General features: G+C 41.0%; 2 protein-coding genes across 3 annotated transcripts; both read left to right on the plus strand.

Moving 5' to 3' along the window:
- Positions 1–1845: 1845 nt before the first annotated feature.
- Positions 1846–10911, plus strand: mettl9 (methyltransferase 9, His-X-His N1-histidine). 2 transcript variants are annotated; one of them, XM_086140831.1, is made up of 6 exons: positions 1846–2189; positions 2388–2527; positions 3753–3943; positions 4017–4226; positions 8367–8551; positions 8657–10911. In XM_086140831.1, exons 2-6 carry the CDS (start codon positions 2432–2434, stop codon positions 8908–8910), a joined length of 936 nt encoding a protein of 311 aa, XP_085996957.1. In that variant the 5' UTR covers positions 1846–2189; positions 2388–2431; the 3' UTR covers positions 8911–10911. The 2 variants fall into 2 exon arrangements, with proteins under 2 accessions (XP_085996957.1, XP_085996956.1); XM_086140830.1 differs by lacking the exon at positions 1846–2189 and having other exon boundaries at positions 2208–2527.
- A 611-nt stretch (positions 10912–11522) lies between these two features.
- On the plus strand, positions 11523–15993 carry kdelr2b (KDEL endoplasmic reticulum protein retention receptor 2b). The gene is made up of 5 exons (XM_086140896.1): positions 11523–11762; positions 13235–13335; positions 13513–13671; positions 14278–14530; positions 14892–15993. The coding sequence occupies exons 1-5, from the start codon at positions 11672–11674 to the stop codon at positions 14924–14926; spliced, it is 639 nt and encodes a 212-aa protein (XP_085997022.1). The 5' UTR covers positions 11523–11671; the 3' UTR covers positions 14927–15993.
- The last annotated feature ends 2151 nt before the right edge of the window (positions 15994–18144 follow it).

The following is an 18144-nucleotide window of genomic DNA, read 5'->3' on the forward strand; positions in this document are numbered from 1 at the left end:
AGAAGACTATCAGCCAGAATGAAAGGAAAGGTGTACAAGACAGTGGTGAGACCTGCGATGCTGTATGGACTAGAAACAGTGGCAATGAAGAAAAGACGAGGCAAAGCTGGAGGTCACGGAGATGAAGATGTTGAAGTTCTCTTTGGGAGTGACCAGAATGGATAGGATCAGGAATGAGTCTATCAGAGGAACAGTACATGTTGGATGTCTTGAAGGAATAGTCAGAGAAGCCAGACTGAGATGGTTCGGTCATGTACAGAGGAGGGAGAATGAATACATTGGCAAACGGATGCTGGAATTGGAGCTGCCAGGCAGGAGGTCTAGAGGAAGACCACGAGGAGATTTATGGACGTGTGAGAGAGGATGTGAAAGTAGTTGGTGTGAGAGGAGGATACACAGAATAGGGTTAGATGGACAAGGTTGATTCACTGTGGTGACCCCTGAAGGGAAAAGCTGAAAGGAAAAGAAAGGGGAACCCTTTACCCAAATCCAACAGTGGGCTAGCCTTGGTGGGCAATGTTTTGTGTAAAAAAATAAACTCTGGAGGTCAATGAATTTCAGGACCCATGATCTAGAGCGATTCCCTTAGTTGACAGCAAGCTTTTACTGAGCAGTCATGGGGCATTATTCATGGTTGAAAAGGACAGGGATTTAGCCTCTTACTTCTGACTGATTCAGAATAAGCAACAAAAAGTAAGTACACGAAAAAAGGCCCCCAGCATAATAATGAAGCAACTGAAATTCCATCCACGTGAATTGCTCAGCTAGTTTAAATTACAAAGGAGAAGGAAAACAGACAGTATCGAGGGTCTTTATGAAAAAGAGTCCCAGTCTTTAAATTGTTAAAGTCACACAGCAGCACATATCTCCAGTCAGCTTTCTTCACAATGTCCAGCCCAGTGTTCTATGTTCCATGACTGGTTTTGTTTGTTGATCTTTTCCTGGGAATGTACGTTTACAGTTACTTTGTTATGACATGTGCCCCTAATCTATTTAGAAATGGGGACGGGCTCTGGTATTAGAGAAGCTGTCTTGAGTAATTTAAGGGGTTTTGTTTGAATCCCTAGCTGTCCAGGTATGAGAATGAAGCAATGGACAATACAAACCCCTTTGGCCACCACTAAGATACACTAAGACCAGTGACCACCTGAATGCACTATAGTCATCAGTAATGCTACCAAATCCTCTGTTTACTGCTATGTTATTTTAAATAAATGACTTTGAGGAGGGTCTAAAGAGCAGCTTTTTGCACCCCAAGAAAGGCTGAGCAAGTATGAGCTTGAAAAATTAGATTAAAGCAGGCAATTTGTTACCTCCTTCTTCCATTGTCTGTGTGTGTGTGTGTGTGTGTGTGTGTGTGTGTGTGTGTGTGTGTGTGCGTGTGTGTTTTTGCCACATGGCAAAATTGACCTCTTTTGCCCCACATTTCCTGTCACTCAAATGGTCCAATTCGACCCTTTTGTCAATTGGTGCATTGGGAAAGTTAGTCATTATTTGTTTTAACATTGTTTATTTTTTAGTATTCATTCATTAAACGATTAGTTTAATGAGGTGTTACTTTACATAATTCATGATGCAGGGCTGGTTTCTTCTGGTTTCCTTAGCCCATTTGATATGGGTGGTTTGCACCTTTGACATCGGATCAGCCAGGACTGGTTTTATTTTTTTTATATTTATTTTTATTTAGTGTTAGGCACAGGAATTGGCAAGTTTAAGAGAATTCCGGCTTGACTTTTACACCAGTTTAGACAAAACATCAAAATCTATTTTATCTATCGACTCTACTTACAATGTGTTTCAGCCACCGCTTGATGGCGGTAATGCGCCATTTTCGTTGTTCGTCGACTAATTTCATAAAGACCGTAGAGGAGAAAGTAGTATTTACGAAGAAATATTTGAGAAGGACTGGTGTTCAAAGGTGGTATTAATGTAGGCAAGGGGTTGGTAGGGCGTCAAAAATATTTTGACAGCAAAGAAACAGAAGAAGGTGGCGACGCGAACGGCCGTGAAAACCCCCGAAGAAGAAGCGCGGCGTTGAAAAAGAATGCGCTTTTGTGTTTGCGGAAGTGTCAGACGCCGCACCGTGAAAAGAACCCTCCGGTTGATTTTAACGCATTTTAACACAATGGCTTCGCGGGATTAAGATGACGAGTAAATAACACCCGTCCTGCGTCCAGCCCACCGCACCCGTAGGTTCATTTGCTCTGTTTGCTTGTGCTTTGGAGGACTAGAGAGCCGTCCTTGCGTGTTGCTTCACAATTGGCTGGCGTTCGGTTTTTAGCCTCCTGACGTCCCGCCGGTCGGCACGCCGGTCCCTCCGGAACGCTCTCATCCCCACCTGTTGTACGTTATGTGCCAGCTAAAGCTGAGGACTCTGTTTTTTGTAGCCTGGGTGTTTGGCTACGTCGCCTTCCTGCTCGCAATCAGGAGGATGTGGAGCCGAAGGTACGTCCGGAGTCCGCTCGCCCGGTCGATGTTTGCTAACCTGGTGAGCGAAAGCGAAGCGGCCGTCGTGGAGACACAGGAGGTAGAGTTACCGTTTCCTAATTTCACCGATTTCATTGAATCTCAGGAGCTGATGAACAATAATGGCTTATAAATCAATGCAAACCTCTTATTGCTAATGATTGGCATCACTCCGAAAAGCACAATCTGCTATAAGCGGCTCTAAATTTGGTCTCTTGTGTGGATGTTCATATTTCATATAGACTAGAAATGTCAGCTTTCGAAAAACTGAGGGACTCACCAACATCAGTTGTGTTTATTTTAAACGATCTATGGTTGTATGCAGGAAATTACTCAAGATGTTCCCCTTAAGAAAAATCAGTGCTAAGCAAAGTTTGGAAACACAAACACATCTAATTGTCATAATGAGATCCAGTCGGTCAGATCAGTTATATGAGCTCGGTAGGGATCCATGCCAGGTTCATGAAAGTTCACTTAAAAGGTTAGAATGACAGAAATCCTCTATTTTGTCACATACAGTTGTACACCAAGTCCACCCATGCCATAGGGTTGTGTCATTTCCCAGGGGACATAGCTTGATTTACTGCAGCAATTTCACCAGGCGCTCACCATTGTTTTTGTTTTCGTTAATAGAAGCTATCTTTGTATTATTTCAGCTATTGCCATGGAACTGTCAGCGCTACGAGTATAAGTAATAAGAGGTCATTTGTGCCAGTATCTCCCAACCGTCATACCTCATGCTTGGTCTCTATCAGACTTTTGCTGTCTATCTCTGTATCACCCTCTTTCTCTTTCTCACTCTTTCTTTTTACCTGAGCGGATCAAGTCAGAAGGGTTACCCTCTCTGAACTTGTGTCTGTCAAATGTTTCTGCCAAGTTAATAGGCACTTCTTCCTTTCCACTGTCACCAAGTGCTTGCTCATGGGACAATGTTGGGTCTCAGTTAATAATTTAAAATTTTAACTCTACATGTGAAGTGTCATGAAACATTTGTGTTGTGATTTGGTGCTAGATAAACAAAATCACAGCATATCAGCTAAATGTGTCCTAAATTTGGCATTTAACCCATAATGGATGAACCATGGGGAGCAGAGGGCCACCGAGCAGCACTTGGGAATCAGTTAGGTGTTCAGTGTCTTGCTCAACAACCCTTCAACAGACAAGGAGGAGCTTGGGAATAGAACCGTCAACTTCCTTTTCCAAGCCAACTGCGACCCCCACGTGGGCCACACTGCTCCTGGGAGGGCAAGGAACTGAATGAGAATGTTGCTTGTGGCTTGTTCTAGTGGTACCGTTGTACTCCTGACTTACTTGGAGAATCAGTGCTGCCCCTGTTGGTCCAAAGCCATTTGGATTCAGACACAAAGGCTTTTCTGAAGCAGAGCATGGAAAAGTCAGGCTGGATGCTCACACAACTCTACCACTCGTTTGTCTCGACCGTCCTGAGCCCCATGGTGTCCCGAACGTCCATCAATGGGTGAGTCCAGTGGCGGTGTAGACACCTCTTACTTCTTGCATTGTCTCATCAACCGACATCCCCTCGTTTTCAGGTTTCTGGGCCGGGGTTCCATGTTTGTGTTTTCTGCAGAGCAGTTCCAGCGGTTGCTCCATATTGGCCCTGACTGGAGGGCCCAGAGGCTCCTGGACCTCGGGGCAGGGGACGGAGGCATCACAGAAGTGATGCGAGTCCACTTTGCTGAAGTCTACGCCACTGAGGTCTCACCCCCCATGAAGTGGCGACTTCAGAGAAGGAATTATAAGTGAGTGTCTTTGATTGACAGCTTATCGTTTTTGTTATCCCCTATGGGCCAGTTTCGCAATCAGGGATTAAAGCCTGGTTCAAGATAATCCCATTTTAATACAATATTCTCAGAAATTGTTTTCTCAGACATGGATAAAATAGTCTCCTAATTCCAAGTTAAATAATCTAATTTCTTGAAGGAAGACTAGAGCTAGTGCAAGACTGCCGGTAAATGTGGATTTAAATTTAACGTGCCGAGGGGCAGGTTTAACTTAACATTAAAGGCTGTTTTCCCCACAGTGCATTGTGAAAATAGATTATCTTGACTATCTGCTTGACTGTCTGACTGCTTCAGACAATTGTTTTCTGCTAAGGGAACCCCGATACCAGGCGTGTCAAACGTATGGCCCGCGGATCGGTATGGCCTGCCAGGGGGTCCAATATGGACCCCCTGGAATAAATCTAAAATTTGAAAAGATACATAAAAATCACAAACTCCTTTTTTTCTTTTTAAATAAAAATGTTCTTCTTCTCTTCCTTTTGGCTTATCCCTTGAGTGATCGCCACAGCAAATGAACAGTTTCAACCTATTCTCTATATCCTCCTCTCTCATACCATCTAACTTCATATCCTCTTCCACTACGTCCATAAATCTTCTCCTTGGTCTTCCTCTAGACCTCCTGCCTGGCAGCTCCAATTTCAGCATCCATCTACCAATATATTCTCTGTAATTTTTTTAAAATAAAAATGCAGTTCCTATATTGTCTGCTAGTGATGCACTGTTTTAGTCAGTGTTAGCAACATGGCACAACACTATGTGACTCAGAACTTTAAGCAGATGGCAGCAATGCAGGTTCCAGGTCTGTAAATAGAATTTTCACTTCTTGTTAGAAATGTACCTGGTTTTCTGTTGGCCACGACAGCCTCATCGGCAAGATGTTGCTGTCAAGAAAGAGAAAAGTGGAGATCGAGTGTAGGGTTTTCCCAAAAAAAAAACAAAAAAAAAAACGGACCACTTCTTATTTATTCATTGAGGTTAATAAGAAACCTATATGCTTGGTGTGGATGCAGCAAGTTTCGGTGTCACTAACAAGACTCACCATGGTGAAAAATACAACAAAATGCAAGGAGAACTAAGAAGACAGAACTAAGGCATAGAGTTGCTGAAATTGCACTTATTTTTCTTAATGAATCTCAGGTTTTTTGTCATGTATTTTTTAAAGAACAGTTCATTACATATAAAGATTTTTACTCCTTTACAGTAAAACGAAGGAAAATTTTGGACTTGGTATTACTTCTAGGTAATTACACTATGTGGCCCCCAGACCAAAATGAGTTTGACACCCCTGCCCCATACCTTCTTCCTTACTAGTACTTATCACCTTGAGGTTTTTAACACATTGAAACTTCTGACACAGTGGATTTGCATGGCGTAAGTGAAACAATTGTTTTTGCTCTGAATTGTAATTGCATGGTAACAAACATATTTAATTCACAAAGGCATGTAGTTGGGAGGAACATAACCATAATGCTGCTTCTTCATATCGCTCTCTGGCTCTTTGATAGATAACGCAATATTTTCATCTTGAGTTCATGGTCTTCCTTAAAGTATTGTAATTCACATTAATGGAACTCTACAGCAAGTTTCCCATGAATGATCAGCTTTTTCCTTTTTGTCCTACTGCCTGGATTGGAGGTACTTGATGCCATAGCAACAGCAGGCCTCTCCACCTGAAACTGTTGAGATGGTCATCTGGTCATCTGGGTTGTTGGCTTTCAAAATGTCTGTCAAATAGCTCCCATGTCATGGTTCTCTGGTCAAATTGGAGATCATCCACCTTTTCTTGAGATGTTCCCCAAGAACAATGGCAACAACGAACAGCATTCTCACATTCACTTAAATTTTTTGAAAGCTTTTTTTTTTCTCTTCTCCATTCTATATCAGGGATCAAACTCCCATTACACACGCTTCTAAAGATTTTACTGAAATATTCCAACCCTTTGCAACCACCCTTTGTACCAAATGCACATTGTTAATCTTATTAGTTTTCAAGCTAATGATCTGACTATCCTTAATTACCTCAGTCTGAGCCTTCGTAGTCTGGAACTAGCTGATCTGAAATAGAGTAACCTCACAGTCAGCTGTTGGATTTGTGTAGATTAATTAATTCCATACTATTTTAGTCTGGGTTTTGTTAGAGCTGAACACAAAACAGGCCCAATCAATGTAAGATGTGTAAATGCTTTCTTAGTGGTGTCTAAAGACATATTGCAATTAGAGCCAGAGTATTAGAATCAGATCATTGGAATAAAACATAAACCCAAATATGTGGAAATATCACAGGCGCCCCCCTGTGACTGAAATTGTGTATTGCAGATAAAAATATTGATGAACGACATTGCCTGAAATTATGAATACTTTTTGGACACCCAACAAAAACATCCTGTGGCCCACAACCCAGTCTATGGGAAATACTACTATTTTGTGAGCGCGTGTGTGCAAGCAGGGAGAATTGTTGGTGAAAGGGATGCGGACCTATTTCTTACCTGCCATTAGTTGCTGTCAACAACCTGATTTAAACATTGGAGCAGCACCTTGTGTGGCTTAACCAATGACACTTTTCTGTTGCACAGTTCCAGCATGGTGGTTTTCTATTATTTCACAGCTCAGCAACACGCCAGCTTAGAACTGCTGCAGTGTAGTCGAAGGACGATGAGGACATGTACTCGCTGCATGGTCTATGGATTTTTGGCACACACAAAAGCCAGAGACGGGAGCCAGAGACTGCTATAGGCTCTAATAGTAGCCAGGCTAACCTCTTGGGCTCTTGTAGGCTTTTATTTATTTTTTTAATTACAGGTTTGAAGGTCGCACATTGGTTAGCACTTTGGCCTCACAGCACAAAGGACCCCCACAGATGAAGGACCATTAAAGTTTACATGTTCGCCCCGTGTCTGCGTGGGTTTTCTCCGGTTTCCTTCCATAGTCCAAAAACACGCATTTATGGAAAATTTGGAAAATCACCCAGATTTGTGAATGAGAGTGAATGGTTGTCTGTCTGTATATGTGGCCCCATGATTGACTGGTGACCAGTCCAAGGTGCGCCCTGCTTCTCGCCCCATGGCAGCTGGGATAGGCTCCAGTATCTGCCTCAACCCTGAGTAGGATAAGCAGTGGAGATGGATGGATGGATTGCAGGTTTGATCCTTGTGTGGATTGCTGCACTCAGTGACAACATTCTCTGGCCAGTAAGTGGCTGGCAGACTGATGCCATATTTTCATATTGGCTCGGTTTGTTTGGAACCTCACCAGAGGGGGTACTAAAAAGTTCCAGGTACTATCCCTAATCGATATTCAACAAGCAAGTAGAGTCATGCTGTACTATGAAGTGGAACACAGCAAGACCCCTGCTATGCAACCTCATGGCCTTACAATTCAAACAGAGAATTTGAAGCCCTCTCCAAACACTAACTGGTTCTTAGAGCAGAGCAGTCCCTAGAGGTGCAACGGAAGCCACTTAATCCACCAGCCACCACCCCTCTTCCCTAGGACTGGAGTCCCGGAAGACAATGACAAAGTGAGTAAATGCTTTGAGAAACCCAATATATGGGTGTTCTGGCATCCCCTAGCAGCTGCAAAAGGTTGCGAGCAGCCCTCTTATCTGTTGACTTTATCCCTTAAAACCTAGCAAAGTGGTCACTCTTAGGATGTGGGTGTCGTCTGGCTTGCAAAGACCCTTATTAAGCAAGTTTTCTCCTCATTGGAGACTCCAACAAAAGCAAGCTCAAAGACTTCAGGACTTTGCATTGCAGAATGAACATCTGCATCACAGAGTGAGGGGTATAATTTGGAAGTGTGTGTGTGTGTGTGTGTGTCAGACTCCGCAGGGGTCAGTATTGGATATCTGTCACAGGTTAGCAAGCATCAAATAAAAACGCTGCTCTTGGTTTGTGCTTCAGTTGTTAGAGTTAATAAGACTGTTCATTATTTCATAGGCTTCAACTTAACATTAAATTTTATTCCAACAACAGCATGGAAATACACTGCCCGCCTGCATTCTGTTCATGTCTTTCCTGCTTGACACTTAAACTGCGCCGAAATATACATTCACGCCATCTAAAAATGTCTCTCGCTCTGTATTATTCCCCTTTGCATTAGAGTGCTGGGTATAGACGAGTGGCAGCAGTGCGGGTTCCAGTACGACGTAATTAGCTGCCTGAATCTCCTGGATCGCTGTGATGACCCCCTCCGCCTGCTTCGTGATATCAGACGGTCGCTTGTTCCACTCACAGGTCGCCTCATCTTGGCTGTAGTGCTTCCCTTCCAGCCCTCTGTGGAAGTTGGTCAGTCTGGAATCGGCGGGGCCTTGTGGGCTGAGGCTCCTCTTAAAGTTATAATTCCTCCTCGGTGAATGAGGGGGCTAATAAAGCTCTATTTTTGTTTCTCAGGTGGGGGATGGCAACTCCCAAAAGAGCATCTGAAAATAAAAGGCAAGACATGGGAAGAGCAAGTCACTAACTTCTCCCAAGAGATTTTCCAAAAAGCTGGATTTGAGGTGGAGGCTGTTACTCGGCTGCCATATCTCTGTGAAGGGGACATGTACAATGATTACTATGTCCTTGACGATGCAGTTTTTGTTCTCAAGGCCTCTGACAGTACAAACGCAGCAGATGAAGTAACAAGTGCAACTAATGGACACTAGAGTGTCCTATTTTGCCATATGGCAATGTATCTTTATAGGGTGGATGTTTTCTATCATACTTTGTAAACTAATATTTCTGAAACATATTTTACGACCAGACACTTGTAATAAGAGTAAATAGAAGAGTAAATAGAGAGAAAATTCAAAGTTGAAAAATCATGTACCTTGAAAAAAAATTACTTTATTTAAACTCAGGAATAATTTAAAATAATAGCAAGAAAGCTTTATTGCTAGATTTAGAAGCCTTGCACAAGCATTTAAATAAAATTACAATTCAACTACTTGATATGCTGGAGGCAGTATCAGTTTGTGGCATTTTTCCACAACTAAGCGGATATAGTTATATAAGTGATATCATCAAACAGTTGACTAACTATCCTATTTTTTTAAGTTTCCTCATATGGCACAACCCTCTCTGAAAAGCTGTTTGCAACAATATATATGCTGCCAAAGATCCTCAAACATACAACCATGTTTTAGCAAAGGTGTTTTTTATTGAAGTGAAATGTTTTTTGTCAGTTTCCATATTTTTACTGTACCAATGGGTAGATGGGTGGTGGAAACCCAAATTCCATTTTTCTCTGTCTACTGCAAATGATCATTGTCTTTTCTGATTTTTAATATTTGTTAAAATCTGGTTTCATGGGTAAAAGAAACCATGAAAGGAGTTGGATGAAAGGCATTAGGGCAACACAGCTGTTATGATGAAAACTTCTGTTACAATCCATTGATTTTAGCTATACAGACTTTTTAAAAATAAAATTAATCAAGACCATTGTACAGATACACTAACGGAGAGGTGGCTAGCTTGTACACAATGTCAGGTTTTGGAAATCAAACTTGGTACATTGATAAGTAGTTTTTTTTTCTTTTATCCAGATTGTTTTTCATTTGTTTTGCTTTTTTTTGTCCAATTTTCTCTTTTCATTTTGCTCCTCCTGGGTCTCAATCATCTCCATAGTAATACTTATGAATGTCCTTAAGCTGCTTGGTACTACACTTGAGTTTCTAGCTTTTTTTTTTTTTTCCATTTTATTTTTATATTTTTACTCAGCTTTTGTGACATAATCATGTTCAGGGTTGCCACAAATACTATGATTACCACTAACTGGAAGACAATCGTTTTCAAATCCACTATTCAGAAAGTGGTAAGAAATAGTTGTAACACAGCAATATCTTGCTACAGTTAACTAAAATGACCACATTCACAGTGCTATGGCAGCATGGTGGCACAGTGGTTAGCACTTCCGCCTCACAACAAAAAGGTTCCTGGTTCTAATCTACAGTTTCCTCCCCGCAGTCCAAATATGTAGGATGGAGTTGAGGATTGTGTCTCCATGTGTTGCCCTGTCCAGGATATACCTCTTCTGTTGTTTAGTGGCAGCTGGGATAGGCTCTATTACCCACGTGACCCTGAGTGCAGGATGAGCTGTAAAGATAATGAATGAATGGTTTTACGGAGTATGTAAAACAATGACATGAAATGAATACCTGACCTTTTTTTGGTGATATTTGAAAGGCTCAAGAGCCTATCTCAGTTTTTCTTTGAAAAGTCACATGGTCTCACCTTAAATTATTGTTGTACACTAGTTATGTTACCGTGCAACAGTGTGTTTAAAATGTGACAGACCAACTTGAATAATATTTGTACTGAAAGAGTGTAACCTGTTCAACAATAAAGATAATTACATTTTGTGTCCTTTTACTGTAATTTACATGTAAATGTAATTACTTGAGGTTATTTTAAATATTGAAAAACTGTGAGATCTGAGGTACTAAATAGAGTATGCAGGCAATTGTTGCTCATCTACCTCTATATGAAGTTGAGGACTGAAAGATTGTTGTTATTCCATATATAAGTATTTTGCACTAGAGAGTTTCACAGTGACCACAGATGATAAGGCTTGAAGAGACATGTGGCCCAGTGACCCTCACTATCCCAGATTTGCATAAATGTAGTTTTCATCACAGATATACATTAAATTATTGAAAATGCTTTTCCTCTGTCTCATTGTAAAGTGATTTTTGTAATTTTAAATGTCATTTGCATTCTTTTTGCAATACTTTGCACACATTGACAAATTAGTCATAATTAATTCTTTGGTGATCATCTGTGTTTATTGGTTTGGGGTTGACAATTTGGTTAAAAAGGGAAATAAACTTTAATAATAACTAAAAAAAACTTCTGACTTTTCCTCATGGATTTGAAAAAAAAGCTTTGAATTTATTCCAAGTAGTTTTTGTGGCAATGGACTTTATTTATTTGCTAACTGTCCTAAAGACCCTTAATTGCTACCCTGACTTCAAGGTTTTCTATATTTTTCAAAGCATTATTCAGTTTGCCGTCCAGTTAGGCCGTAAGCCAAAGTATAAAGCAAAAGTGGTGCGTTTGTAAAAGGTGTGTTCCCGTTATCCACACTTACAGTACTTGGTATATTAGATTTTACTTTGCATTTGTATTTGAGAGTTCCCATCCCTGCACCGAACCTAGAAGGCATCATTTGCATATCATTCTTCTCCTCTGATTGGCTGCGCCCAGGAGCATTTTGCTTCTCTCATTGGTCACTGTTGTGTCGAACACGTCCCCGAGCCACGTCGCGCTTTACTCGCCATTTTCCCATCTGCCAAACCAGATTCTGTCTAATCTATTGTTACGGTGTTACTTAAACCCTCTTGAACTACAAATTAATCTTTACCGGAGAGGAAAAGTGCTTTTTAAAGAGTCTTCAATCGGCTTGCCTGTGCTGGAGCTCCCACAAACATGAACATTTTTAGGCTAACCGGCGATCTGTCCCACTTAGCAGCCATCATCATCCTGCTGCTAAAAATATGGAAAACAAGGTCCTGTGCCGGTGAGTAGCCGCATGGATTCAACTGCACTTTTTCCTGATTTGTTTCACCAACATAGCATGAGATGCTTCCACAATTCAGTCATACATGACACGCTGTTAGGGACTGAGGTTGAAGATCATTAGCTTGTGCTCTGCTAGTTGCAGCTAGCCTGCTCCTGTAGCTCGCGTCTACGCGCTGTCACATTAGAATTTTTGACGGCGTCAATGTTGCTGCATCGAACATGGCTAATATGTGTTAAACCAGGGCACAGTTTATTACCAAGAGGCGTTTAAGTGAAAGTGTGGCGAGTAGCATCCGAAGGTTTTATGCTAGGGAAGTCAGCCTTGGCAATGATATGGGCCCCGAACTAACGTCGTGATATATTCCCGGGCCACATAGCTGCAGCATTTGTTGGTTTACTTTGGGTCACTGGGCGTCCTCATATTCCGTTATAGGAGGAAAGTTAGTTCGCTTAACGGATCCTGTTGGTCTCCCGTAGTAACCGGCGTAACGTGTTAGCTTCGTGCGCAGTCTGACGTGGCATCAAACTGAATCTGCAAGTTGTCCTGTGAAATGCAAAGTCGGTGACAGAATGCATTACACTATATCAGCAAATGTGGAGTGAGCACATTATTGTTGCACGCTTCACTGATGATGTTTTGCTGTTCTTTGCTTGTTTGTCCTTTGGTCAAAGGTTGGGATTGTATCTCTGCAAGACAATCACCCGAGTTATGTCTTTACTGCTGTGTGCTGGAAACGGAGTCTCCCAGAGCTGCAGGGAAATAATTCAAAACTTTCACTTGCTCGGGCTGTTTTGTCAGTGTGTGTCTGAAGCTTTGAATTGTTCAAATACAGCACCGTTGCGAGACTTTCTTAACTCTGTACTCCTTTGTTGGTTGCATATCAAGTGTTTTGCAACAGTTTTATGCATCCAATGACCTCTTATCCTATCATCTTGTGGCACCAAACAAACCTAATTGTGACTAAATCATTTTTGTGCATGGTGTGAAAATTTGTTTACTGTACATGTACTGCAAAATAACCCACTGTTTGCTGTGATGCAAGGGGAAAGAAAGAATACTGCAAAACAAGTTAGTACAGTTTTACATATAAGAATAGAAAACCAAAAGAAAAACTACATTCATGTGGTGTTACCAAAGTATTTGAAATACTTGTTTGTTTGTTTGTTTGTTTGTTTTGTTTCTTGTCTGCATTTTGTCAAACCTTTCTATCCAAATCTGGTGATTACATGATTTTATCGTTGCTGACCGAAGGAAAAGTTTGTGTTTACTGACTGTCCCTAGATACTATAACCACATTGTGTTGACTGTTCACAATGGGAACATGTCTTAATGCCTAATCAGCTATGTGATAATTACTAATTACTGTTAATACTTCCATGATATCTCATGATACCTTTTTTTCAGTTTTCTTAATATCTAATGTTTGTGATTGTAGTAACATATGAATGTGCTCTGCTTTCTCTTCTCAGGTATTTCTGGGAAGAGTCAGGTTCTGTTTGCCTTGGTGTTCACGACTCGTTACCTGGACTTGCTGACGTCCTTTATCTCTCTCTACAACACCACCATGAAGGTGCAACACGATGCTCACACAGTCTGCAGCATTACATTCATAATTATCTGCTGTTTGAACAGTTTCAAACATCGTTTTATTTACTAAAGGATGAAAGTGTTACACAAGTTGTTACAATGCTGCTAGAAGAGCTGGGACTACTCACTTGTGAATACTCACTTGTAACATGTCTTTCAGATAATCTACATTGGTTGTGCGTACGCCACAGTGTACCTGATCTACCTGAAGTTCAAGGCCACTTATGACGGGAACCATGACACATTCAGGGTGGAATTTCTGGTTGTCCCTGTCGGTGGTCTGGCTTTCCTGGTGAACCATGACTTTTCACCCCTGGAGGTCAGAAACTCAGCATTTATTTAAGCCCCGGAAGTTTAGTTGCACCAATTACTTGTTTCAAAGTTAATTTTTTTTAATGTGTTTTTTAACAAAAAAGGGGTCATCGTCATTTTTTTAACTGCCTGATAGTTCAACCAGACTATTAAACATGTTTTTTTTTCTATTGTTATCATTTTGATGTTCGTTAAGGAAATTTACTGATATTAAATTGACATCCAGTGCATTCAGTCGTCACAGAGTATTCAGTGGTACTGTGTTGAAATTACCCTGACAAAATGTGGGTCTTATATTTTAATATTTCTCAATATTGTATTTTTTAGCTATCAGTTTGTTCTACAATGTCCTATATCTGCTGCATTGCAATCCCGATTAACTTATGGACCACATATTTATCATTACTATACTGTACATTATGCAAAGTAGTATATTTTAGATAGGTTGACAATTTTGATAGCAAACAAAATGTAATTAAATGTCTTGAGAGAATAAAAATTGTAAATTTCAACAACTGAATCGTCCACATCACCAGACTGACAACTTTCACTAGCCAAATCCAAGCCACTGAGTAAATATGCTGTCCAAACTCTCTGCCAACCCCTTGTCTAGATCCTCTGGACGTTCTCTATCTACTTGGAGTCGGTCGCCATCCTGCCCCAGCTCTTCATGATCAGCAAGACTGGTGAGGCGGAGACCATCACTACCCATTATCTGTTCTTCCTGGGACTCTACAGAGCACTTTACCTCATCAACTGGATATGGAGGTTCTACTTCGAGGGATTCTTTGACATGATAGCTATCGTCGCGGGGGTTGTGCAGACCATCCTCTACTGCGACTTCTTCTATTTGTATGTAACAAAAGGTGAGTGTTGGGCATTTTCTGTATCACACATGTCATCAGATCTGTCTCTAGAGCGACATGGACATTTGTATTCTCAACTCATTTTTGTGCTAACCATCTAAGTATGGTAAATATGAAGAAAATCCAATGGGAGAACATCAGTCAATCAAGAAAGTACTTGAAAATTCATTTCAAATCTTATCAGAAATGTAAGAAAATGAAAATGCAGATTAGCAAGAAATAGGGTTGAGATAAAAAAATAATTAACTGATTTTCAAAATGACTTGTCTCTCTGGAGGAATTTAATCTAAAAACACTTTTTTCATAATCAAATCCTTACTGCCTTCCTGTGTATTAAACAGCCACTTGTCTCTGCTTGTAGTACTGAAAGGAAAGAAGTTGAGTCTGCCTGCCTAAGTGCCAAAAGTGGAGCGAAAGGGCAGACTCAGAGGGCGATGGGCGGGGGTGGAGGAAAGGCAGCGAATGCCTCTGACCCCCCACCCAATACCACCACCACCACTTTCTCCTGTCCCCCTCCTGCCACAGTAAGATGCCTGAGACAGAGAGCGAGCGGGACGCAGTGCCAGCTGCTCCACGGCTGACGGATTTCTGTTTGACGCATCTTGCATTAACTTTTTTTTACTCTGTATAAAGGAAGAAAAAAGTGAGCAATGTTTTCTACATAAAAAAATGTGTACTGAAGATTTAACACATGCCAGTTGAAGATGTAAAATTGCCTCTGATTTGGCCTTGTATGATACTGAAGCGGACTACTTGTGGTGGAATATTATTGACTCAGCTGTTTGAATAGTATTTGCAATCGGAATAAATGTGCTTTGTTTTCTTGGAGTTTATTTCAAGGAGAAATTTGTTGTACTTCAAATGGACAAATGATTCATTATTACTCCCTTTTGATTCCCCCTCCCCGCCATATGCATTCCCAAATATGAAGACTATCAATTTTTACTACTTTCATGCCATGATTTTAATATAGATGCCATTACTGATGGTTCGGCTCTGAGATGTAATTAGAGAGACTTAAGAGTTGTTTTTTTTTTTTTTGTTTTGTTTTTTTTAATTTCAAATGCCTTCAAATGAATCGGTATGTCTGTGTCATCTTGTTTCACACTGATGACAGATTCCTTTTTAACAAAAACGAATAGGAAGCCAATTAACGACACAGTGAATGGTTATTTTTTCCGGTTTCACCTGTATTTACTCTTATTGTTCTGCCGGGAGATTTCTCTGTGTTTGTGCTGAAGCACCACTAAAGAAATCTTTCTGGATGCAGGTATATTTATTTTTTATCCTTCTTTAGTCCATAGAATTGTCCGCTTGTTGTGTGTTATTGTAACAAAGAAAGAAATGAAACCTCACAAAACCATCAATGGCTCTAAAGTGCATAAATTTCATGCCAGTCATGACAATTCCCTTTGATTTCTTTTACATTCTGTTGCCACCACAAATAAAGACTCTATGGGAAACCTTTGTCTCCATGTGGTCCCAATCAAGGTTGTGAAATATATTAATCTAAAGTTGTTAGGCTGTGTTACATTTTGTTGTGTTAGTTTTTCCTTTTATCAAATTGTGATGCATTATATTCACCCCCACCCACCATCAAGACAGGGATTGTTAGTTGAAAAAAAAGGATCTTCTTCCTCTTCTTCTTTCGGCTTTTCCCGTCAGGGGTCGCCACAGTGAGTCAACTTTCTCCATCTAACCCTATTCTGTGTATCTTCCTCTCTCACACCAACTACCTTCACATCCTCTCTCACTACGTCCATAAATCTTCACTTTGGTCTTCCTCGAGACCTCTTGCCTGGCAGCTCCAATTCCAGCATCCGTCTACCAATATATTCACTATCCCTTCACTGTACATGACCGAAACAATCTCAGTCTGGCTTCTCTGACCTTCTCTCCAAAACATCGAACATGTGCCGTCCCTCTGATAGACTCATTCCTGATCCTATCCATCCTGGTCACTCCCAAAGAGAACCTCAACATCTTCATCTCTGAAAAAAAAAGGATCTATAAATTCTAAATCCTGGACCTCATACAGTACCTTCCCCCTTAGCATTTTCTGTTTTTATGTATTTTACAAAACTTGTAATTACAAATTACATTTGGAATAGTGATAACTTCATTTGCACATCCAGACAGGATATATGTATGTGAATGAGAAGAACCCAAGTGAAACCATGAGGCTGCATCGAGCGGTGATAAAGAAGGTGGAGGAGTATTTTAAGTACTTAGGGGCAGCAGTGCAGAGCAATGAAATTTGTGGAAAAGGTGAAGAGACAAGTTCAAGTAGGTTAGAAAAGTCAGGGGTAATTGAAAGTATCAGTCAAAATGAAAAGGAAAGTGTACAAGACAGTGGTGTGATGAGCAATGCTGTGTGGTTAAGAAACAGCAACATGAAGGAAAAGGCGTTTTGGGAGTGACTAGGATGGATAGGATCAGAAAGGAGTCCGTCAGAGAGAAAGCTGCTAGATGCTCTGTTGATAAAGTGAGATTGAGACGGTTAAGAAATGTATAGAAGAAGAAATAGTGAATATATGGGTAGAAGAATGCTAATGTTGGCAGGAGGCCTAGAGGAAGACCAAAGAGAAGATTAATGCCTGTTGTGGAAGAGGACATGAAGTGAGTTGGTGTGAAAAGAGGATACAGAGAATAGGGAAGGAAGTTGATTAACCGTGGTGACGCCTGAACAGAGCAGTTGAAAGAATACATGTATTCGTATCTTAAATCCTTTTTAAAATAAATAAAATTGTGACGATGCATCACACTGGATTAAAATTTTGGTTATCCTTAATAACTGAATCTTATTAATGTAACTTTAATGACTTTTGATGCAAATAATGTTATTTGCTTTGTGTAAACCTTAATGCACAATCCCTCTTACTGTTAAATGTCAGGAATATATCACCACTGCCTCTTAAAAAAAAAAATCCAAGCTTCCCACCTTATTGTGAGGTTTATATGTCCTAATGATCCTAGGAGATCAGTTGATAGATGATGGCTTATGAAGAAGAATAACCATGGACCTAGCTATCCCTTACCCAGATGTGGGTCATTGTAGACCCCTACTAGAGCCAGGCCAGACATGGGGTTCAATGGTGAGTGCCTGGCAGCCAGGTCTCCAGAGATAGGGCCCAGCAGAGGACAATTCAAAACGAAAACATCTTGGGTCTTGCTTTTCATGGGCTCACCAGCCATAGGAGGGGCAAGTATGTTGGGTGAAGAGTGAGCTGGGTAATGGCCGAAGGTGTGGGCGCGGAACGTCACCTCTCTGGTAGGGAAGAAGCCTGGTCTTGAGTGCAAAGCCAAGAGGCACTTGCTAGATATATAGATAGATATACTCGCCTCCACATGCTTGGGCTCAGGAACCACTCTTTTCCACTCTGGAGTTGCCCACAGATATAGGCACAGAGGAGATGTGGGCATACCTATTGGCTGCAGGCTCAATACCTAGAAATAATCTAATCTAATCCAGTGGATGAGAGGGTAGCCTCCTTCCACCTTTTGGTTGGGGGTGGGACTGTTGTTTGTGCTCAGAGTACCCATCCTTTCTGGAGAACTTGGAGGAGGTGCTACAGAGCACTCCCGCAAGGGACCCCCACTGTCTGCTGGAGAAC

The sequence above is a fragment of the Fistularia commersonii genome, chromosome 33, assembly GCF_037954325.1.
Source record: "Fistularia commersonii isolate RoL2024-O1a breed Wild chromosome 33, RoL_Fcom_v1.0, whole genome shotgun sequence".
NCBI lineage: Eukaryota > Metazoa > Chordata > Actinopteri > Syngnathiformes > Fistulariidae > Fistularia > Fistularia commersonii.

Coding starts and splice junctions, on each gene's coding strand:
- kdelr2b (XM_086140896.1), top strand. CDS start 11,672: ATGAACATTTTTAGGCTAACCGGCGATCTGTCCCACTTAGCAGCCATC. Junction 11,763..13,234: donor GAAAACAAGGTCCTGTGCCG/GTGAGTAGCCGC, acceptor TTCTCTTCTCAG/GTATTTCTGGGAAGAGTCAG. Junction 13,672..14,277: donor ATGACTTTTCACCCCTGGAG/GTCAGAAACTCA, acceptor CCCCTTGTCTAG/ATCCTCTGGACGTTCTCTAT.
- mettl9 (XM_086140830.1), top strand. CDS start 2,351: ATGTGCCAGCTAAAGCTGAGGACTCTGTTTTTTGTAGCCTGGGTGTTT. Junction 2,528..3,752: donor CCGTCGTGGAGACACAGGAG/GTAGAGTTACCG, acceptor GGCTTGTTCTAG/TGGTACCGTTGTACTCCTGA. Junction 8,552..8,656: donor CCAGCCCTCTGTGGAAGTTG/GTCAGTCTGGAA, acceptor TTTGTTTCTCAG/GTGGGGGATGGCAACTCCCA.